The sequence below is a fragment of the Xenopus laevis genome, chromosome 9_10L (genome assembly GCF_017654675.1).
Source record: "Xenopus laevis strain J_2021 chromosome 9_10L, Xenopus_laevis_v10.1, whole genome shotgun sequence".
NCBI classification, from domain to species: domain Eukaryota; kingdom Metazoa; phylum Chordata; class Amphibia; order Anura; family Pipidae; genus Xenopus; species Xenopus laevis.
This window is the reverse complement of record NC_054387.1, coordinates 79,001,538-79,029,220: the sequence shown is the minus strand read 5'-3', so window position 1 is coordinate 79,029,220 and position 27,683 is coordinate 79,001,538. Positions and strand designations below refer to the sequence as shown.

The window sequence follows — 27,683 nt, the reverse complement described above, 5'->3', positions numbered from 1 at the left end:
TACAAAATACTTGGAAGTATATGCATTAAAATAATATCAGTCAGAAATAATATGTATCGTAAGAAAGACATATTTCTGTACAGCTTTTAAACCATTATTTAAATTTTGGAGCACAACGGAATCAAACCTGGCACATTATATATCTAAAAACATTTCCAAAAAAATCCGCTCAATTTTCCTAACATTGTCCTTGGTGACTTTGAAAGCAGCATGCAGAGCCAAACAACACAAGGCTTAGTCCTGCTTATATGAGATATGTGCATTTTAATGGCCATACTCTCAGTATGTTTATAATAGAATATTTGTCTATTGTCTATCTTTATTTAAAGGGGTTGTTCATCTTCCAACACTTTTTTCAGTTCAGTTGGTTTCAGAAAGTTCACCAGAAATAAAGACTTTTTCCAGTTACTTTCTATTTTCTATGTGTGACCGTTCTAATATTGAAGTGTAAATAATTTTTCACCTTTCTAAAGATGCTGGGGGGGAAAGGTGTCGCCGACTCCCTAAACTGTTCTAAATTGACACATTTAGTTGATACATTTCTTATCTTTGTCCCGCTGGGCAGAATCCCTTAGTTTCCTTAAAGGCAGCTGTTAGAATTGATACAATAGTTGCTAATACTCCAGAGATGCTGCTGAGAAATGTATCAACTACATGTTGCAAAATTGTAACCATTTAGAGTCTGCGCCTGAATTACTGAGCTACTGTGACTCAAACACCAGACACAGGAACATTCAACTTTAAACTTTTTGGAAGAAACTTAAAAAAAAAAAAGGAAAGTAATTGAAAAAAGTCTTTCTGGAAAATCTGAAAACTACTCAACTGAAAAAGTGTTTGGAAAGTGAACAGCCCCTTTAAGAACAATTTGAATTAGAAGCTTGCAGTGACAACCAGCACCGTTTGTAATAAGCGCTTTTCTCATTATTTTAAATGAGACCACAAATGGGATTACTAAAGAATACATTCCAATATGCAAGCATAAAAAGAGATAGAACTTTTTAAAAAAATGTGTGCTTAAAAATTAGAATTAAAATGGTAGAAGATTGAAGGCAAAAGTTATTATTGGTGTGTTTTAACTACAGTACAGCAGGATTTGCAGCACAGATAGGAACTGCACTCACTGGGATTCTGTAGTCACTTGTGCCAATTTATTGTACTAGTACAGAGTGACTAGTAAAGCTGAGTCAAGGTTTCGGGGCCAACTCCTACCTTCCTGCAAACCCTGAGGGAACTAAAACATCAAGGGTGGAAGAAGTGTGCAGGTGACATTTTCTACTAAATTACAGTACAGTTCAATGTTCATTGTTGTTAGGTTTATCTAAATATTGTTTACCTCGAATATCTCTTTAATACAAATTTCACCATGTTAAACAGATGCAGAACACATACTTCGCTTAATCACTAACGATAACAGGCCTTGCATGAATAAATTACGACTGCAGTCACTCTGTGATCAAAGGATATAAGGGATTTAAAAACACTAATACGCTATACAGACCAAGCCTAAGATTGTGGGTGCCAAAGGCTCCAATACGCCCCTCACTGTTGTGCGCTTGGCACATGCTTCTTCTGCCCCCCCCCTAGTTCCAGCCCTGCTTAGTCACTACATAGTACTTAGACTACTTCACTGAGCACTATTGGAAGGAGTGGTTCCTAAAGACTGTAGAACAGCTAAAACCATACTTTTATGTATCTATTCACAAAAAGTAGAAAAGGGAGTATTAAGGCAACTACAGACAAGTGGTAGGTCCACTTTAACTTCTTCATCTTGGTCTGTCACCCAGACATAAAAAGCTGTATAATAAATGTCCTTTTCATATTAAACATGAAACCCAAATTATTTATTTTTAATTAAGAATTTATAGCTGTTGTAAAAATTTAAAAATCTCAGCTGTCAATCAAATATTGCCTGCCCCTCCTCTATGCCTTAGTAGTGTGTATGTAATGAGGAGTTACAGCTATGTGAGCCAAACAGACCCTGTTATATCATAGATTAAGCACCCATTTTGCTCTCTTTCGATTCACAGATGCCTTTTTTAACAAAAACAGAAATCATGTGCCCAGCTATTTTTAACAGAGATGCTAAAAGTGACTTTCGTTACTTTAACACCTTTAGCTCCTTAGAGACACAAGAAATGTGTGAAAGTAGCTGTAGCTGGACTTTATTTATGCTGAGACTCAATTACTCAAACTAGGCAATTTTAGACTAGCATAGCAACCAATCAGTTATTCATTTTTAATAGTCGACTGTAAGTTAGAGACAGAAAGCAGAGGTCTGATTGGTGGCTGTTGGTCACCTTTCAGTTAACTTTTAGTAGGTTATAGAAAGGCCAGTTCTAAGCAACTTTTCAATTGGTCTTTGCTATTTATTTTTTATGGTTTTTTTACTTGACTTTTTTTCTGACTCTTTCCAGCTTTCAAATGGGGGTTACTGATCTCATCTAAAAAAACAAATGCTCTGGAAGGCTACACATGTATTGTTATTGCTACTTTTTATTACTCAACTTTGTATTCAGACCCTCTTCTTTTCATCATTCAAATAAACTCTAGAGAACCACAGCAAATTCAGTGTATCTTTATTTTTCCACACTAGTGTGGAAAAATAAAGATACACTGAATTTGCTGTGGTTCTCCAGAGTTTATTTGAATGCTGATTTGGAAGATTTGTGGCTGGACGGGCTGCTACTCTGTCGGAGATACCCTAAACACAGTGAGTGAGGGATCACCATAATATTTGATAAAGATTTGTGAACCTCTTCTATTCATATTCCAGTCTCTTATTGAATTCAATGCATGGTTGCTAGGATAATTTGGACCATAGCAACCAGATTCCTCAAATAGCAACCTAGAAACACGCTGGATAAAAATATTAATGATTCAAAAACCACAAATAATAGAAAATGAAAACCAATTGCAAATTGTCTCAGACTTTCACTCTCTACATCGTACTAAAAGTTAACTCAAAAGTGAACAACCCCTTTAATACACTGTTGCAAAATCATCAACTGCTAGAAAGTGGGCCCCAAATTGCAACAAATTTAAAATGGTTTGAACCCTGTACCCATGCCAGCCCCATATGCAGCATGACGCTCCCAAACAATACGTATTAAAGAATGGATTCCCAAATCTAGTTGTTAAGTTTGATCAGTATGTGTATAAGTGCACATGCTGTCAGATTTTCTTTTTTTTTATTTTCTATAGTTTTGGGTTATTGGCCTTCTACTTTCTCCAGCTTTCAAATAAGGGTCAGTGACCACAGCAGCCAAATGTTTGCTCTGTATTATTGTTACTTTTTAATACCTCCTTTTTTTAGAGGCCTGTAGTTCTACATAAATTGGGCCCAAGCAGCCACATACCTGCTCCAACCTAGAGAGCAGCTGAAAAAATCGGAAGACCAACTGTCTAGCTATACAATGATTATTTTAAAGGTAAACTACTCATTTTAAGAATGTCTCTATATAAGGTAGAACAATATGCTGTTTGAAAGAAGCAAGTCAATATTCTTTCTTTTCTCTAACTACCGTTCTTCAACCCAGTGATACCTTATAAAAGTGGTTCTGATGGTGTTTGAGTATATATGAAACTAATTTCACCTGCACTAAAGGTCTGAGGTAGAGAATATTACACTGATAATTGTGTAAATGGAATCACCTTGAGGTGTAATTTTATAAAAAAACACTGCACTATATATTTTTTTTGTTTTTTTCCTCCATTTTCCTTTTTTCGAGTTACGATCAGTAGCATTTTTTGGAACAGTTCAACAGCCAGACTGTTGTGATGCTGGAAATTGTTGTTCTAATTACTCAGACTTTGTCAAAGCGTTTCATACAGCACCACACAGACGGTTACTTGAAAAATTAAGGCATATTGACATGGAATATGATATAAGCACTTTGATAGAGAACTGGCTGAAGGATAGATTACAAAGAGGAGTAAATGGAACATTTTCTTATTGAACCAGTGTTGTTAGTAAAGTACCCCTAGGGTCTGTCCTTGAACCTTTGCTTTCTAACTTGTTTATTAATGTGGTGGGCATTGAAAGTACTGTTTCTATTTTTGGTGAAGATCATTCATTGTGCAAAGCTATAAGTTCTATGAAGGATGCTGTCATTTTGCAAGTGCAATTTGACTAAACTAGGCAGCACACTGGCAAATGTGATTCAATGTTGATAAGTGCAAGGTTATGTGTACTGGTAGAAATAACATATATCCTGGTTATAAACTAAATGGTAGTATATCGGGAGTATCCTTATTTGGGAAGAATCTGGGGATAACATGCTGAGTAATTCCAGGCAGTGTTATTCTGTGGCCACTAAAGCTCTGTCTGGCATAAAAAGGACACTAACTAGAGGGATGAAAAACATAATTTTGTCTCTTTATAGGTCCCTGGTAAGGCCTAACCTTGAATATGCAGTTTTGGGCTCCAGTCCTTAAGATGTATAATCATGTGCTGGAGAGAGTGCAGTGATATGCAACTAAACTGATAAAAGGGATGGAAGATTAAACTATGAGGGTAGACTGTTAGGGTTGTTTTCTTTGGAGAAAAGGCACTTACAAGGGGGTCATGACTACTCTTTAAAAGCACATTAAAGGACATTATAGACAGATAAATGGGGATGATCTTCTTCTTAAAAAAAAAAGATAAAAGAAAGTGATACCACCCTATAGACTAGTGCAGAGGTCCCCAACCTTTTTCACCTGGGAACAACATTCAGGTGTATAAAAAGTTGGGGAGCAACACAAGAATGAAAAATGTTCCTGGGGATGCCAAATAAGGGTTGTGATTGGCTATTTGGTAGCACCTATGTGGACTGGCAGCCTACAGGAGGCTCTGTTTGGCAGTGCACCTGTTTTTTATGCAACAAAAACTTGCCTCCAAGTCGGAAATTGAAAAATAATCACCTGCTTCGAGGCCACTGGGAGCAAGATGTTGCTCATGAGCTACTGGTTGGGGATCACCGGACTAGAGGAACAGAACTTTCATTTGAAGCAGTGTAGATGGTACTTTATAATGAGGGCAGTGAGTATTTTTCAACAAGCATAATATCCAACACTATTGTGATCTTAAGATCTATCGTTAGTTAGTATAGGTATTGATTTATATATTTAATATATGTAAGTGTATAGATAGGTGGGTATTAGTGTGAGTATATATGTGGACTGGGGTTTTTTGCAGGGGTTGAACTTTGGTCGTTTTTCAACCCAACTTAACTATGTAACAAGAGCCAGAGTGCTGCTGGTAGGAGGACATAAACTTATTTTTACAAGTTCCACCCCCAGATAAATCCCCAACCTTCCTAAATTAACAGGCTTGTGCCTTTCTAAAATGTCAAATGTCTCAGCAGACATACAGTTTATGTCTCTTGTTTAAGTCTATGTAGAATGGACCTTTAATGTTAAGTAAGGAGTATATATATATATATATATATATATATATATATATATATATATATATATATATATATCCATATGTATGAATTAAAGGATAGGACATATGCATGGAGCACAGTGAGGCAATATGGGCACTGATACGAGGCGTTGAGAGGCGAGAGATCTGGTCCAGGGCTCTATGTGCAGGAGGAGGAGGATGCTGCTGCCTTGGTAACCAGACATTATGGCAGCCTGAGGGAAGGCTTGCTGGTTTTGCAGCTTCTGCTCACAACGACCTCACCTCCTTCCTACCTGGCCAGTACTTGTGCTCGAGTGATTAGGCGTCTTCCTTGTTTGTCTATCAGCACCAGCAGGACCTCAGTATCCAGTACTCATTCAGAGTCCGTCCTACGGCGGCGCCATGTTACAGGACACAGGCAAGCAGAGCGGTCACTGCCATAACAAGCCTTGGCATTCTGCCCGTCTTCCACATTCCCAACCCCAGTCCTACCGTGGCAACCAGTGCCGCAAGGCTGAGAGCGCTTCAATCCTCCAGTGCTTACAAAACTTACCCCCTAGAAGGGCTGAACCTCACTCAGGGCCAAGTCCCACCAGCTTTTGTCAGCTATCGCGATATCTCTATTGACAGACAGACGGTGGGAAGTTGGTTCTGCTGGTATCTGCGGCGCTTGCTGCTGGGGAGGGGCTAAGGGCGGGACACGGACCCGCAAGAAACTGGATGGCGTCATCGAATCAAATTCTGGCACCAAGACTAAAGATGGCGCTATAGGTGTTCGCTGCGGTCAGGCGGAGCTTGTGCCGGAAGTCTTTCTTACCTATCGTGTCTTTTTGTCAGTGTTGTAGTCTTTGAATGCTATAGCTTTACATATGGAATGCTGCTTAAAACCTGGAATAACATATAAACTCCTCATTTTAAGAGATATTGTAAATCTAAGTCCCCTCTCTCCTGGAGAGTGACAAATTCATGTATAATACCTCTTAACCAGGATTGCCAGGTTTACGTTTCAAAATCAGCCAAATACTTAAAAAAATAACCAAAAGACATTTTAAAAATAGCCCAATTTATACACTGAAACAAATTGAGCTGGAGTCCGGAGGGGAGGGCTGCACAGAACTGGAGGTGATGGGCCTCACTCCCCCAAGTCCCCCAAACTAACAGCAGGCAGACTCGGGAATGAATATCTGTGTCTAAACTGAAACTGCCAGTGTTGGAGGGGAATAAGGAGATTTTTTAAATTAAATTAAAAGGCACAGATAATAAGAGCAGGAAAGCTGGGCTGGGAAATTGGGCTGGTTTTTAAAATCCAAACCTAAGGCAACTTCCAAAACTAGCCAAATTCTGTACATTGGTGGGTTTTAGGGTTGCCACCTGACCGGTATTTTACAAGCATTGCCAGTAAAAATGATTGTTGATCCCAATGTTATTAATAATTTTTTTTCCGGAAAAGGTGCCAACCCTAGTGGGTTTGGACTTTTACAACCCGCCAGTAACTTTTAACAGTGGCCCAATTTGGTTATAATACCGCCAACCTGGCAACCCTGCCTCTTTCAAAACATGCATAAATATATTGCCAAATGAATATAAGTGAGAACTACACAAAGCAGGTGAAATCCATTTTTTCTTTACGTCCTACAGGCAGCACATCACAATTGGGTAAAAGGATTCCATTCCCCCTGATAGGACAGAATAACAAACAAGCTTAATTAACCCCTATAAGAGTCACCTCATCCCTACAGGCATCAGTGTTTTTTTCTGTCCTTCCAGGATAGGACATAGAAGATGGCCGGAAGGCTGAAGATCCAGGCTTGATAGCTTGAAGGCCGTAGAAGTAACCACGCCAGCGTGGGTCACTTTGGGGAGGCAGGAAAAACTCCCTTAGGCAATGCGGAGTCCTCACTAGTAACCTGATTGCGAGGCCAGTTGAAGTTCTGCAGTTCATACAACTATATGTCTGCAAACATCAGTATTATCATGATATAACCATTCAGTTTTACTAACATACCCTTGCAATATACTAAGGGCACCCTTTACTTCACTTGTTGCCTTACTATGGCATCTGCATGTAACCTGTCCATCATAAGGTAGACATTCAATTTACGGATCTTATGTGCACTACTGCAGTTCACTTTTACTATACTACAAGTTAGGTTGCAACCAAAGTTATCATATAACCATTCAAGGTGCTGAATTATTTGTATTGTGCAATTCGATATATTAGCATATTGCAATATTTACAGTTGACAGCATTTAAGCAGATGAATACAAAGGGCCCTCAAGAAATACAATGTGTTTACCACATTGCAATTTCTGCAGACATGAGCACTATTACAATAGCTATGTAAAATGTTAAAAGTAAACATTTTCGGCAGTTCATTGCTATGGCATTACAGCGGTGAAAATAGTTTCATGATGGATATTCTGAATTTTTTGGTTTATGCACCATATTAACATGGTGCTTCAGGTCTTTTTATTTCCTTCTACAACTACTTAGTATCTCTCTAGGTCAATCCAGCTACTATCACATCCCAACTTCTGAAGTATTTGTACTGTGTTTGTGGCTTTTTCCGTGTTTCTATCGGTGTACTCTGTAGGTTATCTTGACTATGCTCAATAGCTAAGTATATCAATACTAACTGTATTACACCTATGGATGCAGGGTTTGGCAGGTTATCTGTTAATTCCAAAGTATATGGATACTAGATAGATAATGCTGTGTCTTATTCTAATGATACAACTACCCAGTTGTAAGTGACTAGCTTTAAGTGACATATAGATCCAAACATACAGAATACAGAGCTGTACTTTTACTAATGTTCTAGTTAAGGGGTTATTAATATAATGTAGTTATAATCCCTCAGCATGCGAGGTATGCAGGTGTAGATTGTAGCTAGTGGTACCTTGTCCATTACACTGCATTAGTTTTTATACGGCACTGCAGTTCACCACCATTAAATCATGACCTTGTAGAGTACAAGGGCAATGTATTCAGGAAACTTTGCATTTTATTGTCTATATTACAAAGGTATAGGGGTTGCAAATATCCTATTACTCCTTTACAGTTATATTTTAATGGTATTGCATCTGCAGTTTACCATTTCAAACGAGTGCTTAGAAATCTGTTATAATGTGATATTCAAATGATTGCAAATTATCATTGCTGTTACCTTTCCTAGGCTGTCCTGCATTCTATTATCTTTACCAGTATAAAACTGGTACTGGTTAGGGAGTATCATTCATACAACATGCATGCAAAATATGGTGAGTATGAGGAGTTTAAGATATTTCCAGGAAACTCACAGCTAAGGGTGGGGTTTACCTTAAGCAGGTATTTTGCAGCATTTGCCATTTGTGTGTCCGTTCCTGTTGCGGAAGCTGCTAGACTGTGATTAGGCTGCTAAAGGTACTATGTGTAACAGATTTACTGGGGTCACATTTACAAAGTTAATATGTGTACTTATGCTCACTTTTCATATATTTTAGGTGTCTGGAGAAAGATCTTCCAGGAAAAGAAAGAGAAAATCCAGATATAATATTTGTTCAGGATGTTATCAGCCATTGCCTGAAGATTATTCTCAGTCAAATTGTGAATCATGTATTTCAAGTGGGGACCCAGTAAATAACACGGAACAGTTTGTTAGCTGATTCAAGAAACTGTTGTCAAAATATTTTGATGAAGTCAGATCAAATATTAATACACGTATGTCACCTGCTGACATTCTAGAGATTTGTAATCTAGTTTAGGATCTTGATTCAGTTGCTGATAGTGATTCTTCCTCATCAGTACAACACAAATCTAAGGAACAGTTTTATTTCAGGTGGAAAAGACACCCAAATTAATAAAAAGATTCTAATTGATGTTTCCTATAGATGCTAAGGAGGCACCCTGGGAGGAGCCACTTCAGGTGGATGTTTTGATCGCAAGACTTTCTAAAAAGAACAACAATTCCTGTGGAAGAGTCACCATTTAAAGATCCTTTGGATAGAAAAGCTTATATGGCAGGGAGGAAACCTCCAGCAGAGTTAAAAGCACATTCAAGGATAGTGTCCGCTTCTTGGGCAGAAAGATCACAAGTGCATATTTGAGATATCTGCAGAGCAGCCTCTTGGAGTAATGTACATACTTTTGCAAAGTTCTACAAGCTTGACATAGCAGCCTCTCAGGAAGAAGCCTTTAGCAGTACAGTTTGGGTATCGGCCTTGGCTGAGAAATAATGATCCCTCCCTGTGTTTAGGTTGCTAAATCTCAATTGTGATGTGCTGCCTGTAGGACGTAAAGAAAATCAAAAATTTAGTCTTACCTGAAATTTTCCTTTTCTTTAGTCCAAAAGGCAGCACAATAATCCCTCCCGATAAATTTAAAGTTGTGGTGTGTTTTTATTTAAGAAGCTAAATGAACTCTGATGCCTGGAGGGAGGAGGTGACTCTTATAGGGGTTAATTAAGCTTGTTTGTTATTCTGTCCTATCAGGGGGAATGGAATCTATTACCCAATTGTGATGTGCTGCCTTTCGGACTATAGAAAAGGAAAATTTCAGGTAAGGCTAAATTTTTGATATAATACCCCATAACACATGGTAGCAGGATAAATATAGTACCAATGCAATGTACATCTACTGATCTTTTCTGCCACTGAAGCTCTAATAGGGGTTTAATGGAAAAATGTTTACACAATAGAGTTTATAAAGTCACACAAAATATTGGTGGTATCTTACATCAGTGTACAAGCAGATATTAGATCAATTTGTCTGATACGGTTGTACAGCAAAATAACAACTTGGGTATAAAACACTAGGGGGCAGATTTACTAAGCTCAAGTGAATTTCCGAAGTTAAAAAAGTTTGAATTTCGAAGTAATCTTTTGGGTACTTCGACCATCGAATAGGCTACTACGACCTTCGACTCGAACAATTCGAACTAAAAATCGTTCGACTATTCTATGTACTTCGCCAAATTTAAGCTACCGAAGTGCAATGTTAGCCTATGGGGACCTTCCACAGCACTTTTCTAAGTTTTTTTTGGTCGAATAGAAATCTTTCGATCGATCGCCAAAAATCGTTTGAATCGTTCGATCGTACAATTTCTATTCGATCATTCGAATACGTTAAAAATCCTTCGACTTCAATATTCGAAGTTGAAGGATTTCAATTCAAGGGTCGAATTTCGAAGTTTTTTTAACTTCGAAATTCGACCCTTAGTAAATCTGCCTCTAGGGGTCTTTACCACATAGTGATGCGCCAACTCATGGAATCATCACACCGCATCATCGGTGTGAAAATTAAAAATTGCATGCCAGAGGCCTGGGTTCAATGCCTGAATATAGGTCTTACTACAGTGAGTTTCTGGGTGTATTTAATTATACTCCTGACTGATTCTTGGTTCCTCACCCTTCTGCTTAATTCTGACTATGCTGCTTTTCTGCCTGTCCTGACCCTTTTGCCTGAAATTTGACTTTCTGTCATGATTTTTTGGTGTCGTTTTTATTTCTAAATTCCACTGTTTACAGTGCAAATAATTCAGTCTACCATATAAAATTTAATGCCTGAACCAACAAGTGTATTTTTTTCTCCTACTCAATGTAACTGAAGGTATCGCAGTGGGACCTGGATTTTTACTATTGAGTGCTGTTCTTATATCTGCCAGGGAGCTTGTGTTAGGGAGCTGCTATCTGGTTACCTTCCCATTCGGGTGCTGCGGGGAAAGGGAGGGAGTGATATCACTCAATGAGTTTATTGACACACTACAAGTTTTAAAGCAGTGTAATGCATTGTAAAGTCTTGTTGCATCCATTATCAAAGGGGACAAAATTCACCTCCCACTACATGGCACCACTATACAATTAAATGTTTACATTACTTGTGAAACCTGGTTAAGTAAAGAAAACCACGGAATTATACATAATCATAAAAAAGATACATATACCAATACTTCTGTAGCAAGACACTTCTCATAAATAGATCGCAACCTGAGCTAATAGAAATGGTTAGAAGATGTACAGGTACCACTTAAAGGTGGAAACACATAACTAAATTTAAAATAGCGAGAAATGTTTTGGATTATGTAAATAAGTAGTTTATCTAAATGGTCTGAATAAGTCTTGGAAAATAAAATGTATACAATACTAATAGTATCCCCTGACTACTTTTTTTAGCTTTTTACTTTTTTAGTGTATGAATTAAACATTTTACTTGGACTTTATTCACCTAAAGAACTTTTGCAATAATGGGACTCTTCTAATGGACTAAATGTTTGTTGAACTTACACTAAAGGAACTTGTACTTATGATGTTATGTGATAAAAAAAACTTTTCATCTTGAGGGGAAATTCTATAATATGTCAATTCTTAAATGTATTTCAATAGCACCCTCTGCACCGGTGCACCATATGGTATGTAACTAATAACCTTTGGTCTATGGGTTTAATGTTGTTAAGCCAGCCAGGATTCCTGTTATCCCCAGGGAATTGACCCCTACTAGGTGGGCAAACAAACCAGAACCCTCTGTAACTCAATACACATTGATGTCCCCAAGTGACCCCCTGTAAGAGCTGTGTGCTGTCTGGATCCTACATTCAGACTAAACTGGACATGCTCACCAAATGGCACCCCATTGGCCCAACAGTATTAGCTGTCATTGGCACCATTAGAATTCATGGTCGAATTTTTCCCTAAATGCCCCCCCTGGCCTTTAGTGGGATGTGGTTATACCACATCACAATTCACAGGGGCCCCATACGACAAAAAGTTCTGCACCCTGCCCACCAACACAGTAAAAAAGTCACACAAACATGGGCACTAAAACATGAACACTAAAAACCCATTGGTGGCCAGCCCCTACAAGTTAAAAAAAACAACTGATGGTCAGGGACCCCCCCATAAAAGTTAAAAAACTTCAATAGTGATGAAAAAACTTCAATGGTGACCAGGGCCCCCTACAAGTTAAAAGAGCCCATTGGTGACCAGGGTCCCCCCTACAAGTTAAAAAAAAATTGGTGGCCAGGCTTCCCCCCTTACAAGTTAAAAATACCATTGGTGGTCAGGGGCCCCATAGAAAATTTAAAAAATGGTGGCCAGGTCCCGTCCTTACAAGTTAAAAACACCATTGATGGTCAGGGGCCCCATAGAAAATATATATATTTTTTAAATGGTTTAATTAAAAAAAATTGGTGTTCAGCGGAACTTACCTTAGGTTTTTCCTCCTTGTCCTTGGTGATGGCAGTTCTTCGGTTTTCGTCAATGGCTTTCGGCTCCTTTCTTGGCTTCGGGTCTTTTCCCAGCTTCGGCTCTGTTTGCGGCTTTGGGTCTTTGGAGCTTCAGGGCTTCGCCCATTGGGCTCTTTGATGCTTCAGCTTTCACACTCCCTTTAACCTTAAATTCTGCTGGGCCCTGGAAAGACTGTCCCCCCTGTCCCCCTGATGACTGCCCTGGTTGCATATAAACCTCCTTTAGTATGTTAATTCACTTTGCTTTTCAAACTTGAGAAAGAACCACACACACTCTAAACATATAGTATGGCAATAAGCATTTCATTTTTGCTCTATAGAATCATTCTTGTAAACTTCTATTTTATAGAAACATTAAATTTATTGTATTACATATTATGCATCTATATGTAAAGGATTTTTCTAATATGTATTAGAGCATCATCTCATTGTTCCAGCCTCTGATGGTGGGTCCTAATTGATAGGAATATGGTTATCTTTAACGTTTAATGCCAACAAAGAAGGTGAAAGTGCAATGCTTAGACATAAACTATTTTCAGTACAGTACAGTACAGTTAATAACATTAACATACAGCTTTTACTGACAGTGATATAATGCTCCTTACTTAGACATGCTGTGACCTTGACCGTGACACTGATTAAAAGTGTGTAGTGTATGCTTATTTACATTAGAAACCCATCTTAGTTGGAAAAGTCAAATCTCCAAAGTGCACAAATCACAAACAGAAAGGTTGTAAAATGCACAGTATGTTAGCGTGAGCTACATATCCTACCTTTTCTCATAAAGGTTCCTAAAAGTTTTCTTTGGGCAACAGAAACTGAAAATCAATCCAGAATGGGGGAATGTGCTTGTACTTGGGTGTAAGTGGATAGAATCACAGCAATTATAACATTACTATAAATATTTTCTGTATTTTAGAAAGGGAGGGGGGGTGAAAAACAATGTTTCTGCATTTGCAGGTGGCACATAATTTTGCAGAACAATTAAATCCATACAGTATGTTTAATTCAGTATGTGTCAAGGCTTCATAAAGGGCCTGGAGGGGCCAGAAACTTTACACTTTGTGCATATGTATAGGACTGATTAAATCACTTTACATTGCTCAATTTATTGGTTCTACTGGATTTTTTTATTTTCATACTGACCCCACTACAAGGGTCTTCTGGACAAGCACCCAACACTTCCATAAGTGTAAGCTGTATGGTGGGTTGAGCTCTCCATTATTATGCACTGTTATTCAACAGTAGAGGGCATCACTTGAGATTAGAAGAAAGCAGGGTGAATCTCTGAGCTTCTAGTTCACCGATTTTCGGCATCTTCCTTTGTCTTCCACAATCAAATGGCCTAAAAGCTCCTTCTAATATTGTACAAACATACCAGGTATTATTTCAGGTGGAATAATAATTCCTTTTATAATGTAAATAAAAGTAAATACTTGAGCATGACATTGTGTTGGTAGAACTTGCCCACGGTCTCTAAAGAAATTTATTTTTTCTGCAGTTTCTGAACCACATGCAATTTTATATTTCTTTTCACAGCATTCGACGAAGATCCTGCTGGCTTTTCATTTAACTCAGTAAGCTTCCACGTAGCTGTAATGTATCCCTGGGGTTAAAGAGATTGTCACCAAATAAATGAGTCCAGTGGGTTGTTCTGCAATTAGAACCGTGATCCCTGATATTTGGGTCACTTGCACCATTTGCTGCACATCATGGGAAACCATTCTACAACATTAAATGTACCTAAAGTTGGAAATGAGCATTTGCCTCCGCAAAAGAACTGAAACCTTTTTGCCTTAGTCTTGCACCGTGTGGAGCATCACAGTCATTTTATTTATTTTTGCCTTGAAGAAACCTTTGGAGGTCTGAAAGTTCTGTACTTTGTTTAGCAGTCTAACTACAAATTAGTAGGGCCTTGAGCAAAGATTTGATGCTGAGTGCCCTCTATTTTTTAAACACTTGTATTGCTTTATTTAACTAAATCCCAGCTTTTAGTGATATGGGAGCATTCAACATTTGTACAAGAATGTATTGGAGGACTATTTATCCAAGGTTGGATCTTAGTGGTTTTTGAAACCACAACTAAACTCACTAAAATTACACTGAACAATCAAAAAAAACCTGAATACCTCCAACCTCAAGTTTTTAGGACAATTCCAAGCGGAAAAAAAAATCTGAAATCCTTTAAAAGTCCAAAATTGTTTTAAAGCGGTCCAATAGGATCAGCACAGCTCCATTTGACTTCTATAGGACCTCGACAACTTTTACTTGACATTGTTTTGTATTAGATGTTTTTGTGGGTTTTTACACGTTCTAAAAATAAAAAAAAGTGAAAATACCACATTTTTTGAGATCCATGGAAAAAAAAACTAAATTTGATTGCTAGTAATGGGCCCCTTAAAAGGTTTCTTGGCATTAACTTACCTTTTAACACTAAGGGGCCAATTTATCAGTGTTCAAGTTTTTTGTGCTAAAGCTCATAAATTCTAACTTGAACAGCTTTGGCATCAAAAAAAAGTTAGCGAGTTCATGTAGAAGTCAGTGGGAATTGTCCTAGACAAAATTTAAAGGAAAACTAACTATAACCCCCAAAATGAATACTTAAGCAACAGAGTTTATATCAAATTAAGTGGCATATTAAAGAATCTCACCAATCTGGTGTGTATATATATATATATTTTTTTAAGTAAATATGGTCTTTACATCTTTTGCCTTGAACCACCATTTCATGATGTTCTGTGTGCTGCTTCAGAGATCACCTGACCAGAAATACTACAATTCTTAACAGAAAGAAGTGGAATAAGAAGTGTGGCAACAAGACAGAACTCTGTCCGTTAATTGGCTCATGTGACCTAACAGTTTGTTTGGTCTGTTTGTGTGCACCGTGAATCCTAGGATCTCAGGGGACAGCCCTTATTTTTTTTTAAAATGAGAATTTTCGATGTAGGATTACCCTAGGCCCATACTAAAATTTTTTTTATGAAAATGGTTTATTTAAGCAGAGTTTTACGCAATCTTTTTATAGAGAAAAAAAAAAGCTCCAGCTCAATGCTTTTTTGGGTAGTTGGCACACAATGAAGCCCCAAATCACAGCATTATTTTATTTCAGTAGTTACCCAAGTAGCTTGTGGTCATCAAGCAAGCTTAGCAGTTTCCCCGATTAGCATAGACCTGAAGTAATGCAGGCAGAACTTACTACCACCCCCTTATAGTTAAATATGCCAGGACTGTCTACAGCAAAGAATTTAAATAAAGTGAACAACACTCCCTCTATCACAGTGGAGCAAGAGACTGCAGCCTGTCAGACAAATTTTAGTTAAGGACCATCCTTAGGGTCACTTGATGAAATGTTTCAACTTGAAAAGTGCCCCAGAGACATGCTTGTATATGGTAAACCATGAACAGCAGTACAAACCAACCTGCTTTATATATCTAGTTCTAGGGCCCCATCACTACTAAAGAAAACCCCCAATTACACATTTGTGCTGCAATTGTGTGCAACACTCAATTTTAGGCTTGAACACTTTAGCAAAGAATTCCACAGAACCAGTTAGCTATCAGGACTCTTTAATGCATTTCAAGTGGCAGGACATTTCAAAAAGTGCTTCTTGGAATTAACCCTAAATATGTATATTTTTACAGAATTATGTAACTTCCTAGGGACAAGATAAGTGAAGTCACAAAAACAGTACAAACTTTGTAGTATATTTAAAGTTTTACTATTTTTAATGAAAGGACTTTGGAAATATTGTACATTTCCACGACGACAACATTCCGTGGGAGCCACAATAAAATATTTATTACAGTCGATTTCTCAAACGCTGACCGTTTCTTCATTCACATGGCAAACAAGATCAGGAAAGCAACCATCAAACAGAAGAGACCCATAGCCTCAGACAGGGCAAATCCCAGGATAGCATAAGAGAACAACTGCTGTTTCAGTGATGGATTTCTAGTAGGGTAGAGAAAAAAAAAAAAAAAAAAAGGTTGATCTTTAGTATGTGCAACTTCTATATTTGTATTAGTACAACTTCAACGCAAGAACACATTCTTCAAACATAAGGGTAAACCAAATGGGGCAAACCAGCCTGCAGTTGGCTAAAGAGGGCTCCTGCTGAAATCAAAGCTAGATTAGCTGTGAACACTTTTGGACTTTACAAACCAGTCTAAAATTTATTAGCACATATAATAGACTTTTTTCTTTTAAACCCTAAAGTGAATAGTAACCCAGATAAATAATAAATGGCAAATTACAGTATACAACTCCCTTAAATCTTTGTTGTGACTTTTGTTTGCAGTGGGATTATCTATGTACTAGATCTACCATGCAAGGAGTATCTTGCCTGTTAATTTCAGAGGCCCAAATCAGTGTTTGATTAAAAATCACATTACCAACAGTAACGGGCAGAGGGCAATTTTGACCACTATTTAGCTCAGAAAAAATTAAGTCAAAACAGCCTACCATAACCATATAGAGCAGTAGATGCCACATGTGCTATGGACCAAAGGCTGTTGTCCCCAAAGTGTGAAGCTGGCCCCCTATGGTGGAACAATGCAGTGAGTGGCCCAGCTGGAAGCTCAGGCATATTTTGCCTTGTATACCTCTGGAGTTATTTTAAAAAAAAAAGGGTGTTAGCAGAGCTGCTATTGGCTAAAACTAACCGTTTGGTAGTAATGGGTGCCTTGCCACAAGTACTAGGGCTTTGCTTACAGTCTTGCATGTTTCCATTAGTTAAGAAATTGGCTGGTCCATGCACAAAATGCAATCTCAATAAATCTGCCACTATGACCTCATTAGCCCACTGCAGTTCAATTGAACTAGTGAATATAAAAAAAAAAAAAAAAAAAAAAAAAAACAGCTACTGATCTAAACAGTTGCCACAGTTTTGACTACTGCACAGTTAAAGTTTAGACCCCAGATATGCCTGTGGGGCAGCTCAAGAGATCAATATATAATCAGGGATGGAAGTTTGCTGGTAGTTTTAGTTCAGAAACATATGGGCATAGAAATTTAATCAGAATGATTTCACGCGAGTCACAAGGACAGATTGAAAAATGTCCTTTTTGGCAAAGCAGACAACACATTAATTGGTCAGTTACTTGCATCACTTACAAAGTTAGTTTTTCAAGGACTTCATGCTTTAGGGTAAAGACTAAAGTGTACAACATTTCCATATGAAGCTGCAGGATTAGCTAAATTATAGAAATATTTGTAAACAAATGTATCCACAATAGAAAATTCAAGTACTATGTAAATGCATGAGTTTTCTTTATGGTACATATTATGAAGGCTTCTGCATAGAACTTTCCATGAAATGAAGTAGACTGGCGCATTACTAGGTCATGTTAAACTTTCAAAAAGACTGATGCAGTGGTGTCAGATTTTTGGGATAATGAACAGATAGGATGTCGACAGTTTTGACCCAAAACCTGGTATGCTTTATTTGCCAAGGGTATTTGGGCTTCTGGCCCAAACAGCTGCTATAGGAGGGATCAAGCAGCACTGATTTTTTACAGCAAGGCTACCAAAAGGCTTGTAGACTAACCCACTGGGAGCTGATCCATGTTCATAGAAACAAGGGTAAGGTAGCTGGCTGCAAACCTATTCGGGAGGCATAATCATTGCCTTCACTGAATTGAGAACAAGAAAACAAAATTAATTATTCAATGATGAAGACATTACCTGGCATAACCAATAATGAGGCTGCCGAAAACGGTTCCAATACCAGCACCAGAGCCAGCCACTCCGACTGTGGCAGCACCAGCACCAATAAACTTTGCAGCAGTATCAATGTCCCTGCTGATTGCACTGGTCTGGAATTCCCTCAGCGCCAACTGTGTGAAGGGGTTTGGAGTTCCACTGAGGAGTGTGGCATTTGCCTGGAAAATAAATAAATACTTGCCTTCAACAAGGTACTTTTGGTTTAACATACATTTTATATCATGAAATGGGAAAAATATACATGCCCTTGGTTTAACCTAGTCCGCCATGGATTCAGGGTGCCCTTCAAGTTCATGGTATGTCAGAAATTCACAAGCTAAACCCTTCAAGTTTTTCTGACTTCCATTCACACCAACATTTAGTTAACATAAATTGCATGTTTAAAACCTTTAGATTAAACCTTCCATTTATGCTCATTCTTTAACATTTATGGGCTATAGCTGGCAAACCAGTCTATTGGTTAGTTAACTGGCATTAAATTAATGTACAAAAAGTTACTTTAAAGCAGTCAACTAATGAAAGAAGAATATAGATAAGGAATAGAGACTGAAGCTTACATTTAAATGGGAAGTAAATGATATCATTAAAGTGTCAAGTGTTAAGACTCTGAAGGTGAAAGAAGTCAAACTGCTTATGAAAAAAAGTGTAGCATCAAGTCAATTACCTCTCCAGTTCGGACCTCTGGCCGAGACAACACTGATGCAGAAATTGGTCTGTAGAGAGCTCTGGACCCAGCTCGGATCTAGCAAGGCAAATATACAACATTTACATCACTACCACCAACAGCTTCTAGCAGTTATGAATAGTTTTTTTTTTTTTGAAAACACAAGGACTAAATAAAGAGATCTTATACACAGTAAACATAGGCATTGGTCATAAATAAAGAAGTTAAATGGCAAGGAACAGGAAGGCAGTCAGGTTTTCAAGTTTGGGCATTGGTTACCTTTTAACCATTAACATTACCACTAAAACTAAAAGCTGGGCTGGATAATAGTTACAAAATAGCTACATATACATTATTGCTATCCTTGGTGCTACAATGCTTTGTACTCCCAACTAGGTGTTGGTCTGCAAGAAATCACTGCAATGCAGTCTATTAGAATGATAAAAAAAAAAGCAAAATAGTGAATAATGAGTTTATTCTTGCAGAGCTCGAGATTCTTTAGGGCGCTTAATGAGATCCGCAGCGTTTGAATGGAGGCCTGTGTGTGCCCTTGGACTGCAGAGTTTTAAAGGTCAATGAAAATGTTGCCTGTACATTAATAAAGAGCGAATTCTGAATAGGAAAAGTCACCAGTATAAAAGCAGCGCTGAAATACCAACGTGGATAACGCGGAAAGATTCCAGGGCGGAAGCGGCTGTCAAAGGACATTGGCTTTGACCTAGAAGGGCCGGATCTCTGCAACTAGGCCCTAGGACTCCCCTGCCGGGCGGCACAGGCCGCGTTAGACAAGGACGAGGGGTTACTCACCAGGGAGGGTGTGGAGACGAACTTCGCGCAGGCATACATGTTGTATGTGAGTGAGTGTTCCTCGGGAGGGTATCGGCTCAGAAGTCTGTCAAAGCCCCTCTGCAGTGAGAAAATGGAGAAAAGCGATGAGAAAACAGGAAAATGGTGGAACCCTCGCGCGAAATACAAAAGGCAAAAGAAAGCCTCAGGCCCCCTGGCAGGTAAACAGGAAGGGTGTCTTGTTAAAATACCGAACTGTTACGGATGGCGGCGGATTAGTGATGCCCGGGGGCCTGCTCGCAACCCTCCTCTTACCGGCACCAGAGGTCGAATTGAACGGAGGACAGCACGCAAGCGCACAACGCTCTTTATAAAGAAGACTCGAAAGGAGGGCGGAGAATCCACTCAAGGTCACTTTGTAACAGCTTTATTGACAGCTATTGTAGCGAGTCGAGCGGTGACTGGCTGAGGTCACAGCGTTTACTACTGAGTGACCTTTGTGTCACATGATCCTGCTGCTGCTGCTGTACTCACAGACTGCTTGTCACTATGTACCTGCGCATTGTTCTGACATTATATAGTGCAGGGATTGTGAATGCTAATTGTGAGTACAATAGTGAATACGCTTTCAGAATTAACGGGTCAATTATCCTTTTCATTTAGTCACTGTGGCTGGAGAACTTGGATCAGTCGCAGTCAGGGGATGTGCTTTGTAGCGTCATGAATTCTGGGAATTGTAGTTTAGTAACAGCTGGAGATGTGCAGGATTGACATAGCGGCCATGTTTCCTAGAGGTCATATAGTAAAGTCTCTCAATGGGAGACTGAGCTGTTGCTAGTGTGGCTGATGGATGCTCAGAATTGCCTTGAATGGTAATCTAAACCCTCACCTGCTGCTGTACAATGTACAAAAGCATTTTGACTCATTTATAAGTGCTCACTGTAACTGCAGTTTCGGGGAAGCCTAATTTTATGTGATCTGATGTGACACACGTGTGTAAATGTGCAAACTGTATGAGACTGAAGTGTGGGAGAGAACCAGAGTACCCAGAGAAAAGCTATACACAAGGAGAACATACACAATCTCACCTAGGACTCCAGTGCAATGAAGTCCTGCAGCGAGTCGTGTACCCGCAAAAATAGGGGATACCCTGCGGAATGAGGGTAGGCTTTTCAGGTGCGGGTAAAGATGCGTGACGCGGGTTGGGTTGCGGGTCTCTTCCTACTGCAGCTTTCCCTCCACTCATCTCCCCCTCCCATCTGACTTCCGGCACAGCTTTCTTACATCACATAGCGCGCTTCTGTCCCGCTCGACTATCGGCCACGTTTGATGATATCACTTCCGGTTTGATGGTGGTCGGCGGGTTGCGGGTCAGGTTGAAGATAAGGCAGTTGCGGGTCTGGGTCGGGTAGTGGTTCAAAGTGGGTAAATATTCGGGTTGCAGTTCGAGTTGCGGGGTCGGGTCCGGGTCTTAGAAATTGGTTCCGCACAGGACTATGAACTATTGTACTGCAGTGTGTATTAGTACATCAGATCTCATTTTTACACTTTGGAAATACGTTTCAGCTATTTAACAGGGGAAGAGTCATTGGGGTTTAGTTGTAAAGAGTAGGCAACTTTGTCCCTGTGGACTAACTGATAGCAACCATTCAGCATTTAGCTTTGTTCTTGTCAGCTGAGGGTAGAACAGCTAACAGCAATGTAAATCTATGATTTACTTCACTGGAGTCATTTTCCAAATGTAGCAAGTAAGTCCCGGCGATAATGTTGCCACCTGTTCAGTACTTTAGAGTCTGGCTGGTAAAACCAATGGTTAATTTTAATGTTAGAATGTATTGCAATTGCAATATTCTATATTTTACACTTGCTATAGACTAGGCCTTAAAGGAATCCTATCAAAGAAAAATTGACCCCCCCCATAAGAGGTGCAGTCTAATAGAGTCTGTCATTTGGAAATCTGGAAATTTTTGAAATGCCCCCTGTGAACACTATGCCATGAGCACCATGAGACAGCACCTCCAGCTCTAGCTGCACATAATGAGTTATCTGAGAGCATTAGTTTGTTTTTGGGAGAAAATAAAGCAATGCTCTAGACTCACCCACTGCAATTCTCCGCTGCCACTTCTTCATTCACTGATAGGAGAAGTCAGCTGCCATTTTCCAAAGAATTTCAATTTCCTTAGATTAGTTAAATTTAGACCGGGCACCAAGAAAAAGGCGTCTAATTTTAACTAATCTAAGGAAAAATTGTTTTATTTAAATTACAAGACCGAGCTTTAAAACCAGTCTTGTTCAGGGGGGCCTTTGTATTATCCATTGATCAGCTCTAACCTTTCTCCTTTCTGCACTGAATTTACAACGGGCCTTGATTTGTGTTTTTTTAGCTGTAGATAGCCTCTTATCCAAGCATAGATTAGTGTTAACTATCGAGACCACAGTCATGGTTATCCTGCCTGCCTTTGCTTTGTGATGTCCCTTGATAGAAAAAATACAGGTAGTTAAACTTTGGGACAACTTCACAACTCTTTCTCTTCCATTTTCCAATCTATTTCCATGAACTGGAGCAAATGGTATCAATTGTATCTCATATTGGTGCTGGTTACATGAATTATTTATTCTCCTACTACCATTTGTATTTTAATCGGGTATATTTATTATAGGGGTATTTATTGCACTGCATTTTATATAGATGAACTTTGATCATAATTAATTTGGATTTTTCACTTATAAGCACTGCACTTTAATATTAGAGAATCCTCGTTGGTTTCTCTTAAGGAAATCATACAAGTGACACTATAGTACAAGGGAAAATTAATAATCCCAAATTAATTATATATAATAGTAATTACCACGGTTGAGGCCGCAATATATATCACTTATCCCCAACTTGAATGTATTATAGTGGTGGTTAGAGGAGAGAATAACGTGTAACTATAGATTTAAGATCTAGTCTCTGTGGGGTGCTTTCACTTCCTCTTTGGAAAAATCACTGGTTAAATTCATTATTTCTGACTCAAGTCAGACCTCAACAGAAACTAAGAGATACGATTATAAATAGGGAATTGGCAGTACTGATTTGCCCTATTAAAACAAGAAAATGTATGAATTGGCCTCTGAAAGTTAGTTTAAAGATGAATTACATCTTTAATGAAAAAAAAATTAAAGTTCTTTAGAAATATGTGTTCTTTCAAAGTGCACAAAACTTTTTTTTCATTATTTGAATGGACAGCCGCTTTAATTAGATATTCAGAGCACCAGGTTCATGTATGTGTAATGTAACATAGTAAGTTAGATTGAAATAAGACACGTCAACCTTTTTAGTCTATCTATAACCTGCCTAACTGCTAGTTGATCCAGAGGAAGGAAACCTCTGCAATTTGCCTTAGAGGGGGGGAAAAATCCTTCCTGACTCCAATATGATAATCGGACCAGTCCCTGGATCAACTTGTACTATGAGCTATCTTCCATAACCCTGTATTCCCTCACTTGCTAAAAAGCCGCCCAACCCCATCTTAAAGCTTTCTCATGTATCAGCCTTTACGACTGATTCAGGGAGAGAATTCCACATCTTCACAGCTCTCACTGTAAAAAAAAACCTTTGAATATTTAGCCGGAACCCCTTCTAATCAGGAATGGGTGCCCCCTTATCAGGTGGAAGGACCTACTGGTAAATAAAGCATTAGAGAGATTATTATATGACCCCCTTACATATTTATACATAGTTATCATATCACCCCTTAAGCTCCTTTTCTCCAGCGTGAACAACCCCAACTTGACCAGTCTTTCCTCATAGTTAAAATTTTCCATACCTTTTACCAGCATAGTTGCCCTTCTCTGCACCCTCTCTAATTCAATAATGTCCCGTTTCAGCACTGGAGACCAAAACTGTACAGCATGTTCTAGATGGGGCCTTAAGTCAGCGACATCCAAAAGGGGATTTTTGTTCCCCGAAATGTTGCATTTGCAATCCGTAAATAAAGAATTTTTGGAAGAATTCCTGTAGACCTGTGTGCCATTGGATGTCGCTGACTTGTATCCTGCTGTGAGGTTGCCGAGCCTCTACCATTGTGCACCAGGCGTCTCTCAACTTCTATAGGGTGTGCGTGGTCCTACACTACTTTTTACCCTAGATGGGGCCTTACCAGTGCTCTGTACAGTTAAAGAATAACCCCTCCTCCCTAGAATATATGCCCTTTTTAATACAGCCTAAGGCCTTCTTTGACCTTGGAGCTTCTGACTGGCATTGCTTGCTACAGACAAATTTATTATCTACAAGGGTTCCAAGGTCATTTTCCAATATGGATTTGCCTAGTACAATCCCATTAAGTGGCTTGAGTATTTTTACAACCAAGGTGCATGACTTTACATTTATCTACATTAAATCTGCCACTTAGTTTGTCAAGATCCTGCTGCAAGAATGCCACACCCTGGATGGAACTAATTGGGCTGGATATACATTACTATAATAATACCCTTCCCTAAGTCATTAATGAATAAGTTAAATAAAAGTGGACCCAATACAGAGCCCTGAGGGACCCCACTAAGAACCTAACTCCAAGTAGAGAATGTACCAGTAACAACCACCCTCTGTTCCCGATCCTGTAGCCATTTTCCTATCCATGTGCAAACAACTTAAGCCCAACAGCACTTTGTTTAGAAAGCAGTCATTTGTGGGGCACTGTATCAAACGCTTTGGCAAAATCCAAATAGATCAAATCTACTGATCCCCCACTGTCTAGAATCTTACCTCATCATTAAAAGCAATCAAATTTGTCTGACATGACCTATCCTTCATAAAGCCATGCTGATTGCTGCTCATAATGCCATTTACCAGGACAGAATATTGAATGTGATCCCTTTACAAGCTTTCAAATGGTTTGCCCACCATGGATGTCAAACTTAATTGCCAGGCTGAGATCTTAATCCCTTTTTAAGTATAGGAAGGACATCTGCTTTGCAGATGAAAGAGAATCTGAGAACATCGGAAATAGAGGCTGAACTGAACTAAGCTCTCTTAGTACCTGAGGATGTATGCCATCTTGCTCTGGTCCCTTTCACATTCATTTTTAGTATAGCTTTATGAACCATATCCTGAGTCAGCCACTGACTAGTTCGAGCTCAAGCATGAATAAAGAACATGAAGCCTGGTGTGTGCTTTGTTGGCTGTAGATCATGCCGGTCTGCCCATTAATGTCACTGCTCAACTCTCTTCATGGCACCATGCCTCCCCTTGTGTCATTATCCTGCCACTATCACCAGTGCTTCACTTGGAGGCTTGCATAGGATTTGCACACATCTGAATGTCCTCTCCTGCTAGCATTAGACTAAACCAGTGCTGTCCAACTTCTGTGTTATCGAGGGCCGAAATTTTTCTGGCCTACATGGTGGAGGGCCAATAATGGAAACCAGTGTTGACCACTCCCTGTATTTAAACCACACGCACTTTAAACCACACCCATGTTACCACAAGACCATATTCACATTAATTGTAGTATCACACCAAAAAACCAAATGCTTGGTGCTCACTGCAGGGATATCACGCATCACTCATATGTGAAAAAAGTTGTCATATTAAGACATACCCTTAAATCCATCTACCTCCTCTTCCCCTGTGGATAACACAGCACCCCATCACACTATTAAACACCTTAGGGGCCCCTAACAATAATTTATTTTCAAATACTAACCAACCCCTAGAAAAAATACCAGGCTTATGTTTCACAGGCAGAGCAGGGCACACACAGGCAGATTATGTCACACACAGGCAGAGCAGGGAACACACAGGGAGCATAGGGAAGGCAGAACCGAGCAAGAGACAAGGAAACCTATCAGGACCAGTCTAATATGTACTACATACAGTGACACGGTGCTGGTGCCCCATTAGCATTTTGTATAAAGTGTGAACAGGTGAACAATGTAGGCAGTTTCAGTCTGGGTTTTAGGTGTGAACAGTACAGGATTTTAGGAGGTATCACAAGTGTGAACAATGCAGGGGGATCACAGGTGTGAACAATACAGGGGATTAGTCTGAATTTGAGGTTTAAACAATGCAGGGGCCAGTTAATCTTTGTAGTTATACCATTTAAATCTTCAACATGGTAAAAAAACACAGCAGGTAGGTGTGGGGCCACACAAGGGACAGCCCTGGACTAAACTTTTGCTCTGTGAGGCTACAGGTTTATTTTTATTGCTACTTTTTACCTTTTTAACAATAGATTGTAAAATTTATGATCACATCAATAATGCACCATCTGCCTTCAGTGGCATTTATTATAATCCACGTTACGTCCAGGTTAGGAACCTGACTGACACCCCTGAAGCCAATTGGACTGGGAGCCACACTGTAAATGTGAGGCTGTGTATGTTACAAGCTGCGTCAAGTCTGGGTACGGTCACATCTGGGTTTAGAATCTGACTGACACATCTGCAGCCAATGGGGACCAGGAGTCAGGCTGTAACCTCAAAGTGATGTATGTCACAAGCTGCATCCCGTCTGGATCACGTCACATCCGGGTTCAGAACCTGATTGACACATCTGCAGCCAATGGGGACCAGGTGCCAGGCTATAATCCTGCTGCAGTTTTCTGTTTACCCTATATAAAACTTTACTTACCTGCTCCTCCCCCACTCCTCTCTGCACCCTCTGCATCTTGGGGCTCTCCTGCTGCTTCCCAGAGGCCTACTTGCATTGGTAGATGATCCTGCCTGACTGTAACAGGTTTTCACACTGCTACACACAGACACATATGCCATACCACCTGTAGTTCATTCTGCAATTGAAATATATTGTTTTATGTTTTTTCTTTCTTGGGGAGGCCATGATGGCAAGAAGGCATTGCAAAGCTGCAGAGGCCTCTAGTTTGAATCCGCATTATTAAACTTCATTGGAGTATGTGCCGTGTGACCTATAAACTGACTTGTCTACTTATGCATCAGAAGGTAGAGGTAGCAGTAGCACACGGAGTGCCCCAGAAGTCCCTGGGAAGCAGTGGCAGAGGAGTCTGCTGCAACTGGCGGAGAGCCTGTGTGGGGGCCTCTTGGTAACTCTGCCCCCTAAATTTCCCCTATTACTGGAGTCCCTGGAGATAAGGCTGACACTGTTGACTTTGACCTTCTAGATTTCTTCCATTTATTTGTGACAGAGGCCATCCTAGAGGATTTAGTTGGTTCTTTACATCAGTTTATATGCTGAGAAGTATATTGCTCAAAAGACAAAGCTTATTGATGGTTTTGGGCACTCACCTTAGCAATGGGGCTCGTAAAAGCCAACACCATAGACGTCTATTGGGGTTCCCTTTCTTCTCTGCCATCATGAGTCGAAACAGTTACCAAATTTTACTGCGGCTTCTTCATTTCAACAATAATGCGCCAGCTGCCCCCACAATGAGCCTGGCTGCATAAAGTGAGGTACATAGTATGATCTTGAACACTAATCAAGCACAAAAAGGCAGGTGGTACTGCAATTAAAAATTCTTTAGTAAAGATTCATATGAAACAAACATTACAATATATATTACAATATATATAATTTAGTATATGATGACTAGGGATGGGTGAATTTGACCTGTTTCATTTCGCCAAAAATTCGGCGCTGGCGAATTGTCGCCAACGGCCATTAAAGTCTATGGATGTGAAAAAAAATGTCACGCGGCGAAATGTTTTTGCCGCTCATCTTTTTTTTTTACGCAGGCCACCCTACAAGTCTATGGGCATCATTTCCACGGCGAAACAAGGCGAAAAAATTTGCCCATCCCTAATGATGACAATGTTAATCAAGGCCATAAAGATACATACCACCCAGCAATAAACAGCAGACTTCCAAAGGCGTTCTCATTCAGAGTATCCACTTTCATACTTGTATGATATTTATTGCTGGGTGGTTTGAATCTTTAGCCATTACTA

At 39.4% G+C, this 27,683-nt stretch overlaps 2 protein-coding genes across 7 annotated transcripts in view; both read right to left on the bottom strand.

Moving 5' to 3' along the window:
• Positions 1–6,102, bottom strand: part of atf2.L (activating transcription factor 2 L homeolog) — a 59,210-nt gene extending 53,108 nt beyond the window's left edge. The window contains exon 1 of one of the 3 annotated variants that reach the window (XM_018235939.2): positions 5,943–6,102. The gene's annotated coding sequence lies outside the window, so the exon portion shown is untranslated. The other 2 variants (XM_018235940.1, XM_041576055.1) reach the window with 2 other exon arrangements.
• Positions 6,103–16,159: 10,057 nt separating this feature from the next.
• atp5mc3.L (ATP synthase membrane subunit c locus 3 L homeolog) lies at positions 16,160–20,300 on the bottom strand. Of its 4 annotated transcripts, XR_001933163.1 has the most exons (6): positions 20,097–20,300; positions 19,803–19,901; positions 18,996–19,073; positions 18,293–18,489; positions 16,378–16,561; positions 16,160–16,347 (listed from the first exon to the last, which is right to left on the bottom strand). XR_001933163.1 is itself a non-coding variant. In XM_018235936.1 (5 exons), exons 2-5 carry the CDS (start codon positions 19,839–19,841, stop codon positions 16,447–16,449), a joined length of 429 nt encoding a protein of 142 aa, XP_018091425.1. In that variant the 5' UTR covers positions 19,842–19,901; positions 20,097–20,300; the 3' UTR covers positions 16,160–16,446. The 4 variants fall into 4 exon arrangements, 3 of the variants coding, with proteins under 3 accessions (XP_018091425.1, XP_018091426.1, XP_018091427.1); XM_018235936.1 differs by having other exon boundaries at positions 16,160–16,561; XM_018235937.2 differs by having other exon boundaries at positions 16,160–16,561; positions 20,038–20,174.
• Between the last annotated feature and the right edge of the window lie 7,383 nt (positions 20,301–27,683).